At 38.2% G+C, this 24,586-nt stretch overlaps 1 protein-coding gene across 1 annotated transcript in view; it reads left to right on the top strand.

The window, feature by feature from the left end:
* The window catches only part of ITGB8 (integrin subunit beta 8), a gene marked incomplete at both ends in the record, with an annotated part of 42,149 nt that extends 17,951 nt beyond the window's left edge, over positions 1–24,198 (top strand). Inside the window, 11 exons of the mRNA XM_082308929.1 lie at positions 2,213–2,459; positions 4,281–4,446; positions 7,129–7,287; positions 12,121–12,216; positions 12,311–12,400; positions 15,010–15,144; positions 18,117–18,522; positions 20,923–21,148; positions 22,596–22,699; positions 23,819–23,982; positions 24,076–24,198. Coding sequence (XP_082165055.1) covers positions 2,213–2,459; positions 4,281–4,446; positions 7,129–7,287; positions 12,121–12,216; positions 12,311–12,400; positions 15,010–15,144; positions 18,117–18,522; positions 20,923–21,148; positions 22,596–22,699; positions 23,819–23,982; positions 24,076–24,198 — 1,916 coding nt within the window. The remainder of the gene's footprint in view (positions 1–2,212; positions 2,460–4,280; positions 4,447–7,128; positions 7,288–12,120; positions 12,217–12,310; positions 12,401–15,009; positions 15,145–18,116; positions 18,523–20,922; positions 21,149–22,595; positions 22,700–23,818; positions 23,983–24,075) is intronic.
* Between the last annotated feature and the right edge of the window lie 388 nt (positions 24,199–24,586).

Below are 24,586 nucleotides of genomic sequence, written 5' to 3'. Positions count from 1 at the left end.
AACATTTCATTTATAAAAAGTGAGACACGTGGCCCTAATAGAATCTACAAGTCCCTTTATGGATCTGAGATTTTCTAGTATATCTCTATTTGCCCTCAGCTGAACTTGAGTTAAATCAATGTATGTTCTCTGTCTCTAAAAGAGCTGTAGCCAACAGCAGAAGTGGAAGGTGATGTAAAGGGATGCAGGGTATGTTTCATATCATAAAATTTAATTTCTTTCTTTCTTTTTCAACAATAGTTGGAGAAACAAATATGTCATTTAAGAGGGATCAATCTTTTGTACAAAAACATTAAGTGAATAGGAAAAGCCTGAGTTATCATAGTATCTTGCTGATCTTCACTGTGTAAAAGATAATTTTCAGTCAGTTTCAAGGGAAAAAGAAAGGATCTGCATGAGTATAAAGCACAAAGGAACTCTGGTTTTCCATCTTTATAATAATAAAACTAAGAAAGTAACATCACCACTTCCTCTCCTTTCCCCACTCTCCTTTCAAAGAAATGACTGATACTCTGCTTTGTACTGAGAAATGGTCTCGGGAACTGAGCTAGCTCTAGAAATGTCTGTAATCACATTTATTTCCAAAGGCATACTGGATTCATAGAAAACACTTAGCTTTCTAAAATTTGGTTTAATGAACGGTTTTGCCAGTAAATAGTGAAATTAAGTGTGGGGTTCCGTATGCTTTGCTGAAGCTCCTGCATCAGGGAGGCAGAAGACTGAAATTCTGAGGACTCCAGAAGAATAACTTTTGATATGCAGACATCCTGCCCGTATTTTATTCCCCAGGGAAATACACAGATATACAGCTATAGTTGTGCCTCAAAACAGAAATTTGATACAGTATAATCATGCAAAGATGTTTTTGTTTTGATACTGGTTTTTTTGTCACTGTTTACATATACCCAACTGTCAGGATTTATGTGGGAAAATATAAAAGCTGCACTCAGCATCTCACTATGTGCAAACTGGAGACCTGCAAGGGTCATTTACAAAAAGTAATTCGATTTATGTTGGCAAAGAAGAAACACATAAGTTACAGCACACTGAAATTCTCTTTTCTTCATGCAAGACCTGATACAGACAAATCCTGAAATTTTCAGGTGGTTTATATTCAAAGACCATTGGAAGAAAGTACTTTGCATGTTTAACTTCCCTGGGTCAGATCTTTGTTACATGTACTTTAATTATGCTATCTAGCAATGTCATATGCACTAGTAAATGTCATGAATAGATAAGTCACATTTCAGGTGGGATTTTTAGTGAATCTGTTTCTGCAAGTGTTTAGATAGCTTTTATGGAGAACCTGCATAATTCTTCTATAACGTCTCCCTTCCTCCTGTCCTTTGCTGTATCTTCATTGCATAAGATTGAATTACATTCTGCACTCATCATGCAAAGATCCTGCTCCCTCGTTTCTTCTGTGAGCTCACACTTTGGGTGAACGGTTTGAAGTCATGCATTACTGCACCTGTGTTACCCATACTCCACTCACTTCACTCTTTTTGCTGGCATTGCAGAATATCAGGCAAGCAAAAATGTGGGGACTATTTTTAGTGGCTTCCAAAGCATTAACGTTTTTATTACATATGAGAGCATGATGTGGTTCTGCAGGAGAGGCAGACATTTATCATCAGCTCTGTTTTGTATAAACCAAAAGATGGATTTTTTTAATATTAAGACCTTTTTTCTCATCGAATCTTTGGAAGTAGATTGGTATAAGCTTGAGGCATAATTTACGTGAGTTTTTCAGGCTGTGCTGTCTTTATGGTACACACGTAGTTTTAGACTCGTATGACAAACTATTTGCAGGATACACTTACATACTTAGAAGTGTCAACCTTGAAGTGACTGACCACTATTTGTATGCAGATCTGTGTCCTTTGTGAGTCATAACTGCTTTTTGGTATGATGCCAAAGGGATTGCATAACCAGGAATTTAAAAGAAAATGGGGAGAAGTCAAATTTTTACAATAAATTGCACAGTGCTCCTGCGAGGGGAAAAAAACCAAGATGTTCTACAAAGAGCCCCTTTATGGCTTATTTTTGAACGATGCTTCAAAGTTTCATTTACTCTTGGGAGGTTTTCTTGTTTGTTTTTTTATTTGCTGACACAAACAACTTTGTGCTGAGGTTGCTGCAAAAATAAATGTATTTTTAAGAGTGTCCATTCAAAAATAGTAAACAAACTTATTTGTTTCCTTTGAATCAGGAAGTGAAGCAAACTTTATGTTAAAAGTTCGTCCTCTAGAGAAATACCCTGTGGATCTTTATTATTTAGTTGATGTCTCAGCGTCTATGCACAACAATATAGAAAAACTAAATTCCGTTGGATTTGCTTTATCTAAAAAGATGGCGAATATTTCTCTCGATTTTCGACTTGGATTTGGATCCTACGTGGATAAAACTGTATCACCCTATATTAGCATTCATCCAGGTAGAATCCATAACCAATGCAGGTATGTAGTCTTTGTATATTTACTGTTATACTGAGAAATTATTTAATTACACAAATATGCATTATGCATATTTATTTGTAAAGCTCTTCAGAATTGGTCTTTGTTTCATTATACCTTGGTTCTCCAGCAAAGTTCCTAAGAAAATGCTGCAAATCATTATACAATGATTATTGCTGAAATATCTGGTGAGTGATTTCAGAAAAACTGTTTCTGTATCAGAAAAAATGTGCAATATTTTCTTCAGCAAAACAAGCCAAAGAACATGGTGCTTTGGTATATTTGAATATGTTTTGCATTTAATTTTATAGTCAACTGTTGTGTTCTTAGTTATTTTGGATATATGTTGCCTAGATTCATCACAACGTTTTGTACTTTTTGACCTAGGACTTCTTTTCTGGTGTACGGTCATGTATTCGTTAACTCTTTTCATAAAACTACTTTTGTTGATGTGATGCAGTTTCTTTCAGCTCATTGAATGAACAAAAGCGATCCTCTGATCTAATTCCACAGTTGTAATATGAATGAACTCCCATTTTAAATAAGAAAGGTGTTCTGGCTTGCATTTGTTTTTTCATGCCATGTCTTTTATACCTTGTGTTCAACACTTACATAAAGTGAGGGATCACTTCCAAAACCTTCTGGAGAACAAGATTATTCATAATCAGTTCAAGTCTGTATAAATTGTAATACTTGGAAAAGTGAATATTAACTATTCATACATTCTTGCTCATTGTTATCTTTCCTGGGAAGACATGATCCAAGGACTGTGAAGTCCATAAGTATCTTTTTTCATTCCAGTGATTTTCAAGTTGGACACTGGTAGTGGAATTCATTAGATAGATAGATATAAATGTCTATGTCTGAAGCAGTCCTCTAGACTACCTATATAGTCAGTGGAGATCAGTTAGCACTACCAGGACACAATTCATTTTGCCTAAAAGTAGACATCTGCAGAGGTATTATTCTTTGCAGTGCCAGTTTCTCTTCATTGACTGTAAATTGAGTCTGGGGCAGGCAGGTTATAGTCAGATGCCTACATCGTATGCATCAGAAGGTGAGACGAAACCTGCTCAGCATCTCTGAATCAGATGAGCACCTCAGCTAGTGCCATAAATTCCACTGCCCTAAATGGGTCGCAGAGCAGCGACCTGTACAAGTGCTATGGCATTAGCTTACTTATGTCAGACTTCATCCTTTCTTCCCTTATATATAATTTCAAAAAGTATCATTTACAACTAAGATGATACAGTAAATGGAGTTTCCTATCCATTTAATGAGGTAACTGTCACTAATCTCAATATTAGTTTTCCATACATTTACTTACTAATAGTGGATTTAGTAACTTAAATTCTATATTAGTTTTGATCCAGTAACCCGTGTATCATCAAGCTATTAAAGGATCTTAATACTGCGGTGTAATAGTCCTTTCTCAGGATAATGAAAAGCAAACCTGTACGGCTCCGCAGATGTTCCAAAAGAGGTGATATACTCTCTGCGATCACATCATCGCTCACATCATGTTTCTTCTAGTTCTGTACAGAAATCCTACATACGTACTGTTAACTATATGAACTAAATTATATTGTATACATTTCCGTAACATACCAAAAAAAAATCTATTGTTCATAGTAAATTCAAACTAATCCCTACTGAACTTAATCTCACTTGAAGATATTTTTCTTTATTTAAGTATTTCTTTCACTGTGCATATATACATCTTCATTAGTAACAAGGTTGATAGGGAATATTTACATCTCCTTCAAATGGAAAATATGGAATGTGTTAGACTTTTGTTTTGTTTTTGTTTTTGTTTTTGTACAGTGATTATAATTTAGATTGTATGCCTCCTCACGGTTATATTCATGTGCTATCCCTGACTGACAATATAGCAGAATTCAGAAATGCAGTGAATAAACAAAAGATTTCTGGGAATATTGATACACCTGAAGGGGGTTTTGATGCGATGCTCCAAGCAGCTGTGTGCCAGGTAAGGAGCTTATTAACAAAAGACTAACTGGTAGTTCAGACACGGATATATATATATTGGTACAAGAGTGCTCAGTGTTCCTGAATGCAAAATGTCAGTTCTAGGACTGATAATAGTAAAATTTCTTCCTCCTTTTCTATTATTTCCCCTTTAGCTATACATTTCTGTTTCCCATTGAAACTGCTAAAGGAGAGCATAAGGAAATATTTTTCAGTATTGGTTAATGATGTTCTTTAACCAAACTAACCAACATAGGATGGGCAATGAAAGCCACTGCTTCTTGCTTGAACAGGCACATGTATTAATTTCAGCCAATTACAAAATTCATTTCAAAAATTATTAAAGCCCTCCTTGTGTTCCTAAGTGAGGACATACCATTTGACATTTCTTCTACTTAAGAATGTATTTGAAAACTGAAGGATCAGTTACATATCCGCTCATGTAGATAAGGAAAACAAATGCACTTCAGTGTTATCAAAAACAATACAAATCAACAAAAAATTAAATTTTGTATATTGATAAAATTTCATCACCATCTCTCCCATGCACAAAAGGATGGAAAAGATCTGCATCAGTAGTTCCCAGACTATAAGCATATCAAATAATAAGAATTTGTTTGCTGTAAAGGGCTCTTTTGCATGTTGTTTTTCTTCTATGCATAGTAGTGCAATAGACATTTTGAAAGTTGGCTAATTCATGGGTTTGCTAATGCTCCATATGATACTCTTTCTGGTGCTCTTAAAGAAAGTAATTCAACACCTGTCCAAATCACAGGTTTGGTGTGTTTCTCATCTCTTGGGATGGTGTCAGGACAATTCTTTTATCTTGTCCATCTTCACATTGTCTTTTGGAGCAGTAGAATGAATCAAGGCCAAAAAGGAATCCAAACTGTGTTAAAAACTAATACTTTGGCCCCAATTTTATTTTCACATTTTGATGAGCTGTAAAACAGGGAAATAAAAGCCACTCTTCACAGACAGAGCGATCACAGTTGTTATAAAAAATTATTCTGAAGCTTTGGAAAAATTCCTTAAAATCAGTGTGTCTCATTGGACACATTCCACACTTATGACATGTAAGCTCTAGAATAATATATGCTTCCAAAAACAATAGAATGGAAACATTTGTGAGAATGAGGAGGCTTTCCTGCTAACTGAATTGTGAACCAAAATGGATGAGAACAATGTGCAATTCATAACTACCATAATGAACTATAATTTATATTAATGTGCACTCATTTGCCTACAACAGAACTTTATAACTTGCTCCATCTTGCTTTAACAAATACATCCCTGTTGCAACCACTAGCAGGTTAGGACATGAAGCTTCTTTAAAATTTTGGTTGCTGTGATGTATGTAGGTAGGAGTCTTGAGGTGACAAAATTAAATGATGGAGTCTTAGGAGCAAGAAGTTTCTACCGTGCTGGAGAAGAATTTGAGATTATTTAAGATGTTGAAGATTTAACCTGTTTATAAATAAAACTTGAAATACCCCTTCTTTAGGGAAACACTGTCTAGGATTGCCTGAGGGAGGCTGATGCCTAATGTGTAAGTTGGAAAAGACACCACACCCCTCCGTACTTATTATCCCTCCTGTTATGAGATACTCCTTCCCCATTCAGAGCTAGCAGAGAATGACCCTGAGAAGGGAGCTAAATCCCTCTTTGCAAAGCAAAGAAAAGAAAGGTAGAGAATAAGTCGTGAAGCCTAGCTGAATGCATGGACTGCATTGCAGATGCGCGTTTCACATGAGATGAAAGATACCTGGCAGTGTTAAGGGAAATGGTAGAGATGAGACAGCCTGGTAGGGAGGAGGAGCAAGGAAGGAGGAAAACGGAGGAAAAATGGAATTAGTGAAGACGACGATGGAATAATTGAGAGAGGGAATAATGAAAAAGAATATGAGGTGTGCCTCTAAAGTTTGATTTGAAGCAGCCATTTATTGCTTGCAGGGAAATAAATGTTATGGAAATACAAATTGGCACCTAACCCAGTTTAGGTATCAGCTTGCCCTGCACTGAATTTCTAAAACATTAAATTCACCCTTGCAGATACCACTTTGCTATTAATCCCTTCAGATGGTGGACAGATGTACTATTTTGCTGCGTAATAAAGAATTTCTCAGTTTGCAGGTGCATGAAGACACTCAAACTTTAGTTTATTGATTGATCATATGCCAATGTCCTTTCTGGAAAGCTGTGTAGGAAAATTATAGAATGATGAGAATATAAAGTAAATAAATACAAAGTAAAAATAGAAGAGGGCACCAAGTGCCAATACAAATGAATGCATATTTTGTTGATTGTAATGCTTTGTGGATCCCAGAGCATTACACGAATGCTATGCATTTGCATTTGTATGTAATGGTGACACACACAATGTGGCAGCTGCTGCCCAAGCCCGCTATATAATGCATAACTTGAATATATTTTAGAGAGATCTTTCTTCAGAAAGCAAAGAAAGTGGTAAGTGGATCTCTGACTCTCAAAAGTTGTAGTTTTCAGATGTAGGACATGATACGCGTTTCCACATAAAAAGCTTTAAATAGCCTGGTTTAAAATCAGTGCTGCTAAGCAATGTAATATCTGAAAGTAGACTTTCACATTCATTTTTCATTTTGTTTATTATTTTAGAAAATAGGTAGTTACTGCTTTCTTATGCTTAATTTTGTTTTCTTTTTAGAGCCATATCGGATGGCGCAAAGAAGCAAAGCGACTGCTTCTTGTGATGACAGATCAAACTTCCCATCTGGCTCTTGATAGTAAATTAGCAGGGATCGTAATTCCCCATGATGGAAACTGTCATTTGAAAGATAATGTGTACGTCAAAGCTACAAGTATGGTAAGGTATATGTCATACATTCTGCCTTCAGAGAAGCGATGTAAAACTGCATGAATGAGGTTTTAGATTGCTGCCAAAGCATTGCTTTTAATTCAGTTATTAGAATAGTATTTTCCCAGGTAGGCAAGATGTGAAATGAAGAATCAATCACCAGGAAATACTGACATTGTTTTTGTCTGGGATAAAGTACTTTGGAGTCTGAGACACAGCAGAGGAGAATATGTTACTGGGTTTGGTGTGATTTTTTATTACTATTTCATACGATGAGCAGTTCTTACATATGCATGCATCCTGCTAGTTAGACAAAGGTAGTGGTCATGCTTTACGGACTGAAGGTGCATAGTTGCATTGATCAAAAAGACTTGGTAAAACAGAAGACGTATAACAGTAATGAGCTAATTCAACCATGATGGATTAGAAAATATTCTTGTGCCACAAAGCTTTATGTAGCATTAAATACATTTGAATCTCTGAGGTTGAAACCAATGTGTGGTAATACATATCTGTGCAAAAAGTTACATCAAATCTGCTGTAGCAAAATAATACACCTTCAGCAGATATTTTTAGCTTTCAAAATAATTTCTTCAAGAATGTATAAAGTAGTCATGAGTGATTGAAGACAGGCATTTTTTTTCCTAAGATTTGTAGTTTTTAATTGCTTTGGCTATTTCCATAAATAAATATGAATCATTTATTTAAGATACATGAATCACTACTTAATTGCCATGTAATCACCAGAAAACAGAAATATGAACTGTGGTATCATTAGAACACATTACAGTTTTATTCTCAGTGCTAGCTGCACTTAGTTAAAGTATATAGCCTGTGTTCAGCCCAAGCCAGCGATGTGCTAGTGAAGTCAGTGAGAGCTATGTGTAAGTTAGGCTAGACCTGAACTTAATCCCAGCAACTGGTGTTTGCAAGGATGGTGGGGCAGCAGGAAGCAGCTGCCGTATGGTGTGTGCTCATGAAATACGGGAGGTTTCTGGGAATCGGTGGATGTCCTTGCTGAGCGGAGGAGGGAGCTGAGCGTGTGCTAACAGGAAGGTTGTTTGGATTTCCGATTATCTGATGTTCTTGCATTCATATACTCCCTCTGTCACCTCTTGGATATTCCCTCACAGATATCAGGATTATTTATTTCCTTCCAGCCAGTTTCAGTATTTCCACAGTGTTCCTGGGATATAAACAAACCCTTCCTTTATTTCACTTAAAGCAAATAATCCCGAAACTTTCCTTTCCCAAAGCAGAGCATACTTACAGGTTATGGTGTTCCTATCTCTATTTTTCTTTCTTCTCCCCCCTCCCCCCCCCTTAATTTCAGTGCTATAAATGAGAGGGATTTTGCTCTGCTTATTAACAATTGCTGAAGGTACAAATCTTATTCTGGTGTTGAAGATTCCTTTGGTAATAAAGATATTGTCTGTTTCAGAAAAAAAAAAACCAATTACATTTATTTTCTGTCCAACTTGAGAAATTAAATTCTGTTTCAGCTGGAAAACCTTACCAGTATAAAATACAGACAAATTAATTAATCTCTTTCTGAGGAACTATGACAGATTGATGGCTGACTGAAGAGAGTGTTTTCTAGATTCTGGGCTGAAAGACCATGATTTTACTGTCCCGTATAGAATAAGAAATCTCCATGATTATTGATATTGATGCCTTTTGTGAAATGAAGTAGTCTTTTTAGCCACCCAAACGAAATGACCATGAAGGATGCTTAGTGGTAGCACGTTTTGGCCTATGTGTTTTCTGGCTGCTAGCCCGTATCTTTTTCAACCACAGGCTAATTCTTGCATGCCCACGTGTAATAGTGGGCATGCACTTAGTAAGAGAAAAGGGGTAGAATGGAAATCTTTCTCAGTATTAGATATTTTCTGGAGTAGATTTGACATGATAACACAATAGTGTCTGTAAGGGTAGGTGTACTGTTTCCTGCTTTTTTTTCTTCTCACTGGTATATAGCCTGTGATTATTTTAGTCATAGAGATCCATAAAGAAACTTCAAATGAACCAGTAAAATCAAGGGGAAAAAAAGACTATTTGATATTTAAATGAAATGTCATGAAAGGCTGTCAGCTTTTTAAAAAATATGTTATATGAAACATATTTTTGCTTTTTTTTCCTTACCAATGCAATTTTGTTGTGCTATGCTAAATTAAAGAGCCATCTGTAATCACATTGTTTTCCTACTTTGATTCTTAGCTTCTAGTAGTCTTGAGAAGATTACATTTTGGCATATTTTATTTCCTCCTTGTGCCAGTTAAGAGGACTTTGCTTTATTTATTTGCATAAGCTTAACCTTTACATCAGAAGTGTTTCCAGTTAGTCACTTTTCTGCCTGTTTCTTTCTAACTTTTGCTAAGCAGTCACACAGAGGTCAGCAAAAAAGCATAAGATAGGCAAGAAATCTAGTCCATTTTAATTAGATCTGTGCTTGGTTAACTCCCTTCCTAAAACATCTGTATTAGTTATCTTCTCAGCTTAACAAAGTAGGTTAAAATAATAAAATGAATGACGTAATTGGAACAAGAAAGATGATCTGAAATGAAAGTACATTCGCCTGAGCAGTAGTGGGAAGAGTTAAGATAAAAATACATAAAGTACAGCAAAGTTCTTACAGCAAGTAGAATGAGGCTCCGAGAGTGACCAACAGTTCCTTATGTCATCTCTTTACATGCTTAAAATGAAAAAGATAGTGTGGGTCTGCAGATGCTTTTTTTTTTTAAAGTCTCTTCTAATAAAAAGAAAAGTTTTCTTTCTAACCTGAAGTGAGACTTTAATGTACTACTAACCAAGCTGGACACACTCTAGTGAGTTAGAGCTGACAAGTATACTTGTAAGCAGACTAGGTAGTTTGGGGATCTAGTCCCTGCAACCCTTGCATGTGTATGCATGTCATCTCTTGACTTCAGTAAGCTCCATCTGAATAAGTTTTTCTTTCATGAGGGCTTGGAAACCCATTTCTGATACCACTGATCCCAGAGTTTTGCCATTAGTTGCAGAGATGTTGAAGGGTCACTTTGCTGGAATTCGGACATGTCTAGTGTCATGTGTTAAGCAGGAAGATTGACTTACCTGACCACCGTCTCATGATCCCTCAACACTGTCCCTGTCTTTCACACATTTGTAGAGCAGGAGGTATTTGCAGAACGTCTGGCTTCACTCGCCTGTTTCCTGGGACCACTTGGTGTGCCTGCGATCTGCCAGACAGTTGCATGTGGCCTGTAGAGTTGTGCAGCACAGTGGAGGCCCCACCACTGGTCTGTGGTCATGGAGAAGGCAGGATGCTGTAGTACTGTCTTGCAGGCTGTTGAGAACAGCAACAAATCCACTGCTGCTGCAACTGTAAGAAGGCCCATTTATTGCTACATTTCATCACTTATCTTAAGGAATATAATCTCTTACCAAAGGGTAGAAAAGTTGAGAGAGGCGTGGAGCCCGGCTAAGATCAAACTGCAGCAAGAAACTCCTTTGTTCTTTCTATATGAGGCTCTTTATAATGGAGCAATATGATGGAAAACGGATTTTGCCCCCTTGCATAACTTTGCCTCAGCTGTCTTGGCATTCAGATTACTGTTAGGAGAGCAGTCGACTTACAGGGTGCCTTGAGTAACAAGTGGCACTCTGAGGAGAAATGAATTGTGCAGGGAAACAGAGTGTGCTTGTGCAAGAGAGAGACAATATGGGGCAGATGGTGAAAAATATCAGGAAAAGAAAGACAGCAGAAATAAGTGGGGAAAAGAGGTTGAAGGACTTGACATAAGTGGAGGTGTCCAGATGAAATCTCTGTAGGGGGAAACACAGGCCAAGGCCCCAGTCACTTCTCTATGTTTTGTCATGAATTTTAGTGTTGAATTTACTTCTTGAGAAGTATTCATACATGTATGGTAAATAAGAAGTGACTTTCAGATACAGTTTGTACAAGCCCAGGTGTACAAGGCCCACTGGGAGCACAGAGACACCCTTGTGCTTCCCCAGATCTTAGATGAAGGGATAGCAACGCACCTCTTGTTCTCAAATCCATGTCAGATCTCTCAATATGAGAAGTGTAGAAGGGCAGGTCACTGGCACAGCACACGTCGTCATAGGTGCTTCGCCAAATAGAGCAATGTCATTACTGGGGAGAGACGTGAAACTCATGTGACCTTCAAGCACAAGAGTGGTTAAGAAAATGTAGCAGGTCATTGCAGTGAGGACTGGAGGCATCACTCCTAGGGCAGGTCTTGGACATACAGAGAAGGAGAAAGCTGTCAGCCGTAAGTAATATGTACAGAATACTGACATTGCTAGAACCTGACCCAGTGGCTGCATTTAGCTGATGTGTCTGATCCCTGGTGCCAAAATACATTTCTGAAAAACAAACTTTTAATTACTTGCCTTGCTGTTCCCAAAAGCACACCTCATCTCAGTGCCTTCATGTTGTACTTTCTCCCTGACTTTTTGCACAAGAACCCACCAAGATTCTCTGGAATCTTGTTATTCTTCTAGGTGGACCATGGACAACATCATATCTGTATTTCTTAAGCATCGGACTCAAACCAACAAAATAGTACTATATGAGTTAGTCCTCCCACTGTGCAGCACCCCTGCATAGTTGGCAACAGATAAGCCTGTCACAGTCTGGCTAATGCCATGATGATTTTTTTTGTCATGATCTGTTTATTTGGTTGGTCCCACCTTCTTTTGGGTGTAGACTTAGCATTTCTCTATACATTCAGAAATAAGGAGTGAGTGGGGTGGTTTTGGAATCCTGTATTGTGTCATATGTGAAATATAATGGTTTTTCCTACTAATCTGGAGTCTTCTCTTTTCTGTTTTATTTTCCAGGAGCATCCATCTCTTGGGCAGCTCTCTGAAAAATTGATTGACAATAACATCAATGTTATTTTTGCAGTTCAAGGAAGCCAGTTCCATTGGTATAAAGTAGGTTAGAAACCTGATTTCTTTTTCCAATTTTGAAAGCACAATATTTATATTAAAAATTAAAACTGTGCATAAATTATTGTATTTTTCATAGGACCTGTTACCTCTGTTGCCTGGTACTGTTGCAAGACAGATAGAATCACAAGCAGCAAATCTCAATGACTTGGTGGTAGAAGCCTATCAGGTATGATGAGAGTGATAATGTTGTATGACGTATTTGTACAGGGATTTTTCACCTTTCATAGCCTAAAGTTGGAATTTCCAGGATCTTGACTTCTGTCTGAAGTCCACGAGGATAAGTTCCCTACATTTCTGAATGTCCAGGTTGGTGTTGGTAGGTGACACTATCCCACAATAGCTCTCAAATTCCCAGGCTGTCTGGGTCTCAAAGCCAAGAGCTAGCACTTTTTCTTTTCTAAGGATGCTTCTAAATATGCTGTTTGATTCTCTGCACCTGTTGCCATGTAACTTCAAAAGAAATGACTGACTTATTTGAATTTTGGCATCTCAGATCTTTAGTTACAGACCAGACACCACTGTCTAGGCACCATATAAATTCAGAGCAAAAAGCGCAGTATCTAGAGAGTTTTACAGTGTAATTCTTAGAAAATAGACAAGAGGTGGGAATTTACAAGGAAGTAGTTTGACAACAGTGGATATTGTGGTAAGCAGGATTTACACTGCAGAAAGCAGTGTAATGACTCAGGGGTTTGAGGCATGGCAGTGAAGAAAAGTTTTGATAGGGATTTGGGAGAGAACAATGGCAAATGGCTTTGTGAGCTCTTGCCTGGAGTTCTCAACTGAAAGTAATAGTATGGGAAAGAGCATAAAGTTGTTTCCCACAAATGATTGACAGGGAATGGCAGCTTGAAAGTGGAAATTGGCATCTTGATAGTGAATAAGAGATAGCCTGGTAAGAGGGGGCATAAACAGCTTTGAAAATGAAGCCAAGTAGTATACATTTGATGTACTAGAGCACAGAGAGCCCATAGAGCAGCATCAAAATGAACATGATGGGTTAGATGGTTGAATGCTGTTAAGGTGTGCAAGTTACACAAACATGAAGTTGAAAAATCAGTTACAAAGCTATATGCAAGGTATCAACATGTATGACATTATTTTTAATTAGTTGGGCATGGGAGGCTGAAATTATCCATTGTGCTAGGTTAACCATCTAAATCAGGCTATTTGCTTTCAGCAGATTGGCTGTAATGCAGAGCCAAGTCCCATGTCTGTTCCTAGTCAATAGAGTGTGTTTGTGCACATTTTTCTCACTGTCATGTTGGAAAAATTATGCAGAAGGCAAAGGCATTCAAAAGCAGAGGATGTTAGGTGTAATCAAATTGCAGAGAAGTTCTCCTGATATTGTGCTTTCTCTTATAAAACTGAGAAACCTCATTTTGAATATGGAGGTTTGCAGGAAATTGCTGGCAAAAAAATTTTGAAGATAATAGTCCTTTTGTATGCCACTTTTACACTGTCCATCCTAAATTGTATCCCGGTTTTCAGAGCACAGTGCAGGGCAAACATTCAAGGAGAGGAAACGAAAATTTACAAAATAATAATTTAGTTCAATTGAAGATTCTGTGGGACTTTCCTGCTCCGGCCACCCCCAGTTTGCTCTTGCCTTATTTTCATTTTTGTAGGCAGTATCTTCCTTCCCATCCTAAACTTCATTGGATTTGATGCTTTGAGATTTTTATCATAGTTTTAGGGGCTTGTAATATACAAACACATGGTGAACAGGGCTTAAATGTTTTGCTTTCTTGAAAGCAAAAGTACTTAGATAAGAAAATAAATTTAGTGTTAGTGTTTGATGACAGTGGGCCTCTTGGACTCTTCTTCTAGGCAGGGAAACCTTAGGCTTAGTTATGGAAAACCCTGGCTGAAAATCCCTGGCTAAAAAGCCAAAGATGATTCACTAATTTTCAAAAAGTTACTAAGATAAACATGTGTTCGGATTCATGTAATTAAATTTCCATTTGTAGCAGTAAAAATATCCCACTAAACTAATTTTTTAAATACTAATATGCCAGGAATTTTAATAATCTCTTTGTGCAATTTTCAGCTCATAGGTTTGTACAGAGCTTTAATAAATTTTTAAAAGGTCAAGAAGCAATATTCCTTCTTGGAAGGAAACAGGATTTTAGAGCATACAGTAAATACAAGTTACAAAGTAGCTGGCTTTTTCATTATTTTATATTGTAAAAAGCCCTAAGGGGAATCAACCAGTTCTTGACTTACATAGTCCTAGCTGACCCAAATAAATCAGTAAGAATAATCCTAATAGCCTTTTGATCACCCTAAGGTTTGTTCAGAGAAAAGTTTTCCAAGACAGATCCAAAATATCAGAAGTTTATAAAGTGTCAAGTCAATTAGGAACCTTTTCTGCTGGGTAACAATAGTTGTATGTATGTTTACTCTTTTATTTTAAATGTGTGGCTAAAAGGCAGTGTAGTCTCTCAAACAATAAGCAGTTTTTGTTGCGCACAGTTGTTAGAATAGATTTTCAAATTGCCAAAAATACAGCCTCAGAACCATTTTAGAAAAGCTGGAAATGTTTTTATCTGGAAGACGTAATCCTCTTTATCAGAATTACCAGTTCACTGGTTGTATATATTTGGAATGTAATCTGGTCTTTATATGGGAAACAATGCTTTAATTCATTCCTTTATTCACACAGACAAGCTTTCTTCATTTTTAGTCAGACATAGTAGCCGTACTTGGTGTTAGTCACTAATGCATATTATATGTTGAGATGCAATACAACTAAAACTTGTTTTCTGGTTACAGAAACTAATCTCTGAAGTGAAAATTCAAGTGGATAACCAGATCCAAGGTCTTCATTTCAATATCACTGCAATCTGTCCTGATGGAAGTAAAAAAACTGGCATGGAAGGATGTAAAAATGTGGGGTATAATGAAGAAGTATGTTGATAGTTCTCATTCTTCAAGGAACTGGAATACTTATTTTTCTGTTTGGTTGGGTTTCAATGGTATGAAATCCTCTAGGGACTTACTTAAACTGAAAATGGATTTATGTGATTAATGATCACAGACTCTCTATTATTCTCTGGTTTTATTTTTCCTGAATCTTATTTTAATTCTCACTAATCTCATGGAACTAAGGCTCAAAGCTTTTCCTGAAAGCTAACGTCCATTAAAACTCTCCTCCTTTGTCCTCCACTGGGCACAATGGCCATGTTCATTGTGATGAAATCTGTACGTAAAGAGGGTGAAAGATAATCACCCAGTGGAAAAGAATCACTGAAATTTGTGCTCCTTGGGTCTGTACAAGACGCCACCTTTCCCTCTCCTTGCTCTAGTAGTCTTCATGCACACTCAGGGCTATGGATAATTAGTTTATTTTATAAATCAAATTAATAAAATTAGTTATCCCCATTTGGATTGGTGCCACCTACAGAATGAAACAGATTGAAAAACTGGAGCATCATGCACCGTGAAAATGCGTGGGAAGATGTCTGGCTAATATAAAGAACGTGGTTTTCTTCCCAGAACAACTTCCCTGCGCCTTGATATATTTATTTAATTGCTTGGACTAGTAGAGTAATTCATTTAGCTTGCCAGGAAGAGATCTGTGTTTCTGAAGAGCAGGGTCAAGGAGTTCTTTCCTTCTTGACTTGTACATATGTCTCAGCTGATGTGATTTTACTTGTGTCTGTGTGTAGAAATAGCAAAACAAATCAGTAGATTAAATGTGTGAATTTTGAATATGTTCATTTAGATGTATTTTATGCTCTTCTGAATTTTGTCTGCATGACTTGCTGATTACCTTCTACAGTTTAAGGGAGATCTGCTATGTTTTTCTTCTTAAATCATCTCTTTTCCAGTGTTGTTCCCTGTACATGTCATAAGAAATAGGGCTGGAATTTGTTCTGTTTAATGAAAAGAAAAATATTTATATCTGCTTCTTTTTAATAAAAAGCCAAGACAGTTGATTGTAAAAGATTGCATGTGGTCCTAAACCTCTACTGCTGTTGAAAATGAGCCATCCTCAAGAGATTAATTTATTTTAACTGTAAATCCTCCTTTCAGTATTTGTTTACAGGCAAAATGCTTTTCCTTAATTCTCACATTCCTTTCATTGTCTAATCTTCTTCCTTCCTTTTCTTACCAAAACACAAAGTGTATTATATTCTGGAAGAATCCTATGGCCTCTTCAGGGTGCAAAACTAACTTTGGCTATGAGTGAGTGTCAGTGTTCAAGGTGGTGTAATTATTTAGTCGCAATATACTTAATCTTTCTGCTGCTGTGTTCAGACCCATCAAATTTCACAACTCGTATGCAAGACATGATTTGCCTTTCCCTCCCGTCTCCCTGCCACCCCTCCAGTAGTGTGTTGTACATGAAGATGATGTTTTCTAGCAGGGCTCTGTGTTGAATAAAAAACACATTCTCTAGCTGGAGCCTGTCCTCCCCATGTGATACGCACCTGCCATATGAATTAGTTAGTGCATAGCAACACTTTTGCCCCGTAACTGAAGGGAAGAAGTCTCATGAACGGAAAGTGTAGGCAACTCAGGGGTTATGTGTGTAGTGGCACATTTAAGAAACAAGAAGAAGAAAAGCAAAGGGCAAGACAAAGCCTGTGTGCCCCCTCAATACGGCATTAAGAAACGCATGCTTCTGCACAGCATTCTTCTCCTGTTGTCCGTGTAGGCAGCCGCAGCCCCGCTCGCCACAAAGCCACCATTGTCCCCAAGGGCTCGGCTGTTCTCGTGTGGGGGTGCAGCAGGAGAGGGAGACAGCGATGAGAAATGAATGGTCTTAGTCTTTGCGGGTAGTTTCAACCTCATACGTAATCAGTTTCTTAGGTTTTTTCTTTTTTTATTTGGAAATCTTTGTTCTTTGGTGGTAAAGAGTGAAGGTATTTGTTTCTGTTGCGCCCCTTTCTCGCCTTTTCCTCTTGATTGTATTTGCTCTGTGAGGAGGCGAGGAAGAGTTGTTTTCTGACAGCAGGCTAAATAGCCTTAGTGAGAATACCCTGTCAGAAGCCTACCAGTCAAAAAAAAAAAAAAAAAATCGTGAAATACAAGATTGCTATCCAGTGAAAATATCACAGATGTCAGAGCTGCCAAAGAGTTTTGGTAGTGATTGATGCAAACTCTGTGGCAGTCAGCTAACCACCAAAATGATCTGGGGTCCTGTGCCGGGACTCTGGAAAGCCACGGGGGCTGCTGCTGCAGTGGGCGCTACCGGGGTGAGGTCCTGAGGCATGGTGGTGATGGCCATGGTGTGGCCAAGGGATAGGCACTGGGTCTACCCCAAAGCAGCACTTGGTCTGCCCAGGGCCATAGCAAGAGCAGCAAGACTCTCTTGCTCCATTCCCACTGTAGGAAAGGCAAAAATAAGCTGCTGCTAAGGTGCGAGCCATTTCTGTGTTTTAGTAGGAGTAGATAGGGCCATCCAAAAAACCCCTGTGTTTTCTATTTGCACAGACCATTTCTGCAGCAAGAACATTCATTGTAGGTTCTTTTTATGAAGAGTATCTCTTTCTGTTTGTGTATTGTGTTGCTCAATCTAGTCGCAGTTCTCAGCTGAGTATTTCTATAATATACACAGGATGTACGCATTAAATAAGATCAGGAGGATGATGATGGTAATTCTATGACTATTTAACTTGTATTAAACTTGTATTCTGGAACTATGCTTTCTTCACGTGAAATGTAGACTGCTGTCAATCTTCTAATGTTAGGGTTCTAACTGTATTTGTGATGCTTATCATTATTAATATAACATATTTGACAAATGGCCACTGTGTATTTTGCTATTGCACATTCATGCATAACGTAAGATTCTGCTTTATTTATGTGTTAAAAATTTTAAGCAATTTATAGGAAATAATAATGATGTAAAATCTGTCTTTATTTCTTCTTAGGTACTTTTCAATGTATCAGTTACGATGAAAGGATGTGATACAACTGGAGGAAGAAAATATGCAATACTTAAGCCTATTGGTTTCAATGAAACCGCCGTCGTTAATGTGCAGAAAAGCTGTGCCTGTCAGTATGGAGACAGTGCAAGGCACAAAAGAGTATGGGCTGATGAAACTTTTTCTGATGGCAAACAGTCCCATTGCAGTGACAGTAATTGTAGCTCTAATAGAGATACGCTTCCTTCGGAGAGATGCAGACAACACCAGGACCAGCCCATCTGCAGTGGTCAAGGAAATTGCATAGATGGAAAATGTTTCTGCTACAAAAACAAGCTGGGCAAGGTGTATGGCAAGTACTGTGAAATGGATGATTTTTCCTGCCCGTATCACCAGGGAAACTTATGTTCTGGTAAGCTGCAGAGTTTATGTCTGTATTGTGTTTTGTTTTGTTTTCTGAAGCTTATATATATGATGCAGCTGAAAACAATAATATAAGGCTGTCAAGTACAAGAATTGTGTGGGCAGAATTAGTGTGTGAAATGTCCTGAACAGCCTGGTAAGAACTTGTGCTCCTGGGCTTTCTTCACCACAGAGCTATGCACGGTCTTCAAAACTTCAGAACTCCTTTTTAGGGATTTATTGAGTTTTTTCTAAGTTTAGCTATTTTAAGATTTAAATCTCAAACTTCTTCAGAAGTAATGGTATTGTTATCTTGGATAAAACAGTAAAATTATTCCAGTAAGTAAGTTTATACATTTGAATCTAATGAGAATATGAGATACTAAGAGATGAGGAGGAATCGTAACTTTCAGAAGAGGTTTTGATTTTCTAACACCCTAAATCACTCTTGTGAGAGATACAGTGACACTTGATTTCAAATACTGATATATACGCTAACACTGTTCAGAACACCTGCTCCAGAAAGGAGAGTGGAATTGAAACGTAAACAGGGAGAGTTGTTAGAAATTCTTATTCTTTTTGTGGCCTACTTTATATTTTTTAAAGAAAGCATGTAAATGAAAATTGCATATGAACAAGATACAAAACATGTACTTTTAAGTTAGAGTTATTAAGGAAAAATGGGATTGGATCAGTATCGTTACTGTATCTGTACCAGAATATTTTTTTTCCTCTCAGAAGTGATTAAATATTTTAAAATCTATACTGCTGTCCTGCATCCTTCCATTTCACTCTGTACTCACTAATGAGTGAATTGAGGGACCAATTTTTTCGACCACAATTGGATAAATTTAGAGTAATACCATGGGCTTTAATAGAGTTATTTTGGTTTTGCTCTGCTGGTCACTGAACTTTACATAAAATGAAGAGAAATAATGTTACCTAATCCTTTAAATACTTCATTCCAACACAAAGAATTACAGTTCATCTTCTCACTCTTCTTCCCTCCCACCAACCAACTTTGCAAATTTACTGCTTCTTAACCATAAGCAGACCTTTCAAACTTATAAGCTCCTAAAGCCTGAGATGTGGTGCCCTGGTCAGCAGAGGAGACAGGGAGATCTTTGTCTAAGAGGTGCTGGAGACTGTTACCTGTGATGGAGGTAGGTGGTACCTGTCCTAGGGTACCACCAGGGGAACCTGCTGCCTGAGGCTATGGCTGAACAGTGTGCCTCTTCGTGGGATATCTTCCAGTGCAGAGCCTGGCTCTGAGATGTCCTATGATCCCCTTCCCCCCTCCATTTTGCCCAGCCCAGGCAAAAAAAGAGGCAGCCTGTACCTTGGCCTCACTCCCATTTAGGGGATCCCGTCTGTTAGACGGGACTCTCTCCCTGCAGCTGCTCTGTGGATCCCTGGAGCACAATAAGGGCCATCGCGGTGTGTGTGAAAGAAAAAGAGGAGAGGAGAGGAGAGGAGAGGAGAGGAGAGGAGAGGAGAGGAGAGGAGAGGAGAGGAGAGGAGAGGAGAGGAGAGGAGAGGAGAGGAGAGGAGAGGAGAGGAGAGGAGAGGAGAGGGGAGGGGAGGGGAGGGGAGGGGAGGGGAGGGGAGGGGAGGGGAGGGGAGGGGAGGGGAGGGGGGAGGGGAGGGGAGGGGAGAGGAGAGGAGAGGAGAGGAGAGGAGAGGAGAGGAGAGGAGAGGAGAGGAGAGGAGAGGAGAGGAGAGGAGAGGAGAGGAGAGGAGAGGAGAGGAGAGGAGAGGAGAGGAGAGGAGAGGAGAGGAGAGGGAGAGGGAGAGGGAGAGGGAGAGGGAGAGGGAGAGGGAGAGGAGAGGAGAGGAGAGGAGAGGAGAGGAGAAGAGAAAAGAGAAGAGAAGAGAAGAGAAGAGAAGAGAAGAGAAGAGAAGAGAAGAGAAGAGAAGAGAAGAGAAGAGAAGAGAAGAGAAGAGAAGAGAAGAAGAAAAAAGAAAACAAAAGAAAGAAAACCAATCTGGCATGTGCACATGAACTTGGTACTCCTTCCTCCGACGAATCTTGCTGTTTATCTGAATTGAATGCTTTCTTGCTAAAGAGAAGCTTGTTTGTTTAGTTTGCCTGAAGACTGTTTTCCTGGTTATTGTGTAATTTTTAATCACTGCTGCTTTGATCCAAGGCAACAGGGAAAATTCTAGTAAAACGTTTTAGGATGACATCAAGGTAGCAACTTTTGCTCAACTTAACAACAAACAGCAGCCAGAAATATGTATCACGCTGGTAATTTCAGCCCAAATTGTTAACTTAAAAACTAATTAGGAAGTGAAGGTCTAAATTAGCTCTGTTTAATGTAAAGCACCAGCAATACAAACATATGCATATAAAAACTGACTTCCTATGTTTTCATAAAACCATATGATTCACGGCTCTCTGATGTTGCAGGTAATGGTGAATGTGAAGCTGGTAAATGCAAATGCTTTGCTGGCTGGGAAGGTGACCGTTGCCATTGCTCTTTACAATCAGCAAAGCACTGCCTGAATTCAAACGGCCAGATGTGCAGTGGAAGAGGAAAATGTGTATGTGGAAAGTGTGAGTGCACAGATCCAAGAAGCTTTGGCCGTTTGTGTGAATATTGCCCTACTTGTAACAAAGCCTGTGAAGAAAACTGGTACGTTTCTTGTGCTAGATTTGACTTTTTAACTCTATAGTGTTGAAACAAGGAGAAATATTATTGCTTGGCTAGATGTGTGCTCTATTTCTTAGATATTTAGACTGTAGGAAATTGAAACAATTCATACTTGAGACTTTTCTCTATGTAGCTGAGGGGTTCACACTGGCAATTAAGAGAACTGCATGTCCATATCTGTGGTCACCAGTCTGTGTCCAACTTCCAGCTTTCTGAAGTCAAAGGAGGTGTGTCCTAGAGTATCTTTTTTTTCATATATTTATTAAAAGATGGTTCTTCATATGAAATCTTCCAGGTTGGAAATAAAGCCCATGAATTTGGAGTTTTAGTTTACTCAGTTTTAAACCACTTAGTCTTTGCTGTGCTAGATTTAAAGCATGCCATTTTTCCTTACCCTTGTAAAGGAAGAGATAGAGTGGAGGTCGAAATAAGCAGCCCAAGGAGGAGAGAAGCTAGACCAAGCTGTCAGTGGCACACTGGCTGGTGCTGGCTTAAACAGTCAGTGAAGCCCTGTCTTTGGGCACGGCTCTTCTATGCCCTCCCGTCAGCACATGTAATCTTCTGCATCCCACTGTGGCCAAGAGGGTGAGACATCAGCCTTCAGTTAGAAGGGAATTGTCATCAAAACAGAATTGTTGTTTATTTGTATTCATTTGAATTATAGCTCATCTGGTGAATATACTGGAGAGACAAGATGGGCTATGTCTGAAAAGGTGACTGCTAAGACTTCACTAGATAAAATGCAGTTAGCCTTGCTGGCTTACACTTGTTCAAAGTCGCTGTGAAATGCATGCCTTTGATAAATTCAGAAGATGGCATAGCTTCGTTAAAAATTCAGTCAGGGCTTTTTCAGGATCACTTGTGATGTCCATCTTCTGCATGGCTATAAAGTGAAGATGGCAAGACTGGCAGCGCTGCCTCCCACTGTGCTGCTGACCCTCTGAACTGCCCAGCAGCGGGACCTTACGTGGCTTTGTCTTAACGTAGCATCCAAAAAATTATTAACAAAGCTGTGTTTCCTACACCTATCTCTTCCCTTCAGGCCCAGCGTGTATCCCAATGAGACTGATAGTTAAGAAAGACTAGGCCTGAACTAGAGGCTGACAGCTGAAGAAAGGGTGCTGAACCCTTAGCTACACCCCTGAAAAGCACACATCGCAAAATGCAGAGCAGGGGCCAGATGAAGGTGGCACGAAGCCAAAGACATGTTTTACTTTACAACTTCTGGCTAGTTGGTTCTGAGAAGCATCACAGGGATAAAATGCTGAGAGAGCATCACATTACAGAAAAAAAATAAATAAATGTCGCAATGTTTTTACTAACAACAGGAAAGCATTATGTGCAAGCAATACGTCAGCCTGTTTATACAATCTCTTTAAGGGGAGTGCAGAGAAAGACATAGGTTTTTAATTACATTTTTATTTTACAGGAACTGTGTTCAGTGCCATCATTCTAACAATGCATCCCAAGCTAAACTTGACCAGTGCACAACCTCATGCGCTTACCTGCTGCATTATCTTGACCAAACTTCAGGTACGTGACATTTTCTAGGCAATTTTAATAAGAGATGAAAATTGGTTGGGATTCATGTTGAAATCACCACTGTTCCAATGTCTTTCAAAAGTGTGTCATATGATTACAATAACAAAGAAAGAAAGAAGAAGAGAAAAATCACTCATAGCTTCAGGAAAAGTAGAAGATAAATAATAACAGGAAATGTGATTGGCAAGCATTGCTAAATCAGATTTCCCAGCTCCTTGAGAAGTCACATCTAATAATAATGAATCCTTCCTGAGCAATGCTTAAAGAAATATTTCTAAAAATCTGTTATGGCATCCATATGTTTTATTACTTTGGATATGCTTACATTATTTGATATTACCAGAAACAAGGAAGAATGAAGTAGAATGCTTACCTCATGCTCAGTAATGTTTAAGTATTCCTTTCAAGTATAAAAAACTGCACAGTTATGAGGGCCATGGAAGAATAAACATTTTTTTAAATAAAATCTCATAAAGCTTAAGCAGTCCACACTGCAACAAAAATGCAGGTAAATGGTTATCTTTTGTCACTTCACGTTTTTGTACGTCTTTTTATCTTACAGTTGTTCATAAATGAGAAAACTAAGTGCGAATACTTTTCTCATAACTTTAGTATTAATTAAAGGAAAGCTTGCTGTGTGAGAGAGGTTTACCAATGAGGAGAGCACTGGACAAAGATTCAAGGAACCACATTTTCTTTCATATTTTGCCAGTGATCTGCACTGTAATCTTGTGAAGATTAAACTGTCTTGGCCCCATACATCTCTAACTATTCGTCCTCTCTATTTCAGCTATAAAATCACCAGCTTACAGAGAATTTACGGTGGCCAACACAATGAAGCCTGAGTCTTAGTTCTGTAGATTAAAGGAATAATAGTTTCACCATTTTTCTACAGTGGATCTTAATGGGAATTACCTTTTGTGATATGCCCTGCTTTAAAAGCTTTCATATGGCAACTTTTCCCCTTAACTTCCTTACTTTCCCTTAACTTTTATCAGGCTCGTGTTACATTTATGCGACATTACTATGCAGTGGTAGGTTTAACTATGTTTGAGGGATGTGCCTGTTCCATACATTAGGCTTTACACTTGTGTTTTCCTTTCGTTGCAGAATGTTTCTCTGGACGAAGCTACTTTAGAGTCTTTTCCATAATCTTTATAGTTACCTTTCTGATCGGGTTGCTTGTTGTCCTTATCATCAGGCAGATAATTCTGCAGGGGAGTAGCAATAAAGTTAAATCTTCAGCTGATTACAGAGTATCTGCAACAAAGAAGGTAATTGATTTCAGAGCCATCATATTCAGTAATCTTTTTCTTGCACATAAAAGTTAGCTAATTGTTGATAAAAATTGTATCTTCTCCTTCAAGGATAAGATGTTTTTGCCTACTGTTTGTACAAGAACAGTAACATACAGACGTGACAAACCAGAGGAAATAAATATCGACATCAGCAAGTTACGATTAAACGAAACTTTCAAGTGTGAATTCTGAAGACAGTGTGTTTTCTGCAAATGTCTATTTCTGTCATGCTCGACTTTTAAAAAGTTACCTTTTGTACTCTGTCAGAGTCTTGACTGTTGCCATATGGTTTTGTGTCATGCGTTTTGTTGAATACTGTAACAAAGTGACATGTAAGCATATTCACATAATGTGACTATGTTTGAAACTATAGCTGCTGTATTTTTTTATTTTTGAAAGAGAAATGTGCGTTACTACTGTTCAGGAACATTAGTGTTGATGTAGCACTTTAGCATATTCTAATTTATTTAGTTATGGTGTAGAATGTAGATATGAACCGGTCTGACAAAGCACTGATCTCACTCTACATGTAGCTAGTACTGATGTGCTCTATGGGAATGGACAAAAGCTGTGACTGAAA

This window comes from Platalea leucorodia, assembly GCF_965183815.1.
Source record: "Platalea leucorodia genome assembly, chromosome: 1".
In the NCBI taxonomy this organism is placed as follows: Eukaryota; Metazoa; Chordata; class Aves; order Pelecaniformes; family Threskiornithidae; genus Platalea; species Platalea leucorodia.
The sequence above is the reverse complement of the archived record's forward strand: the minus strand, read 5'-3'. Positions and strand labels throughout refer to the sequence as shown.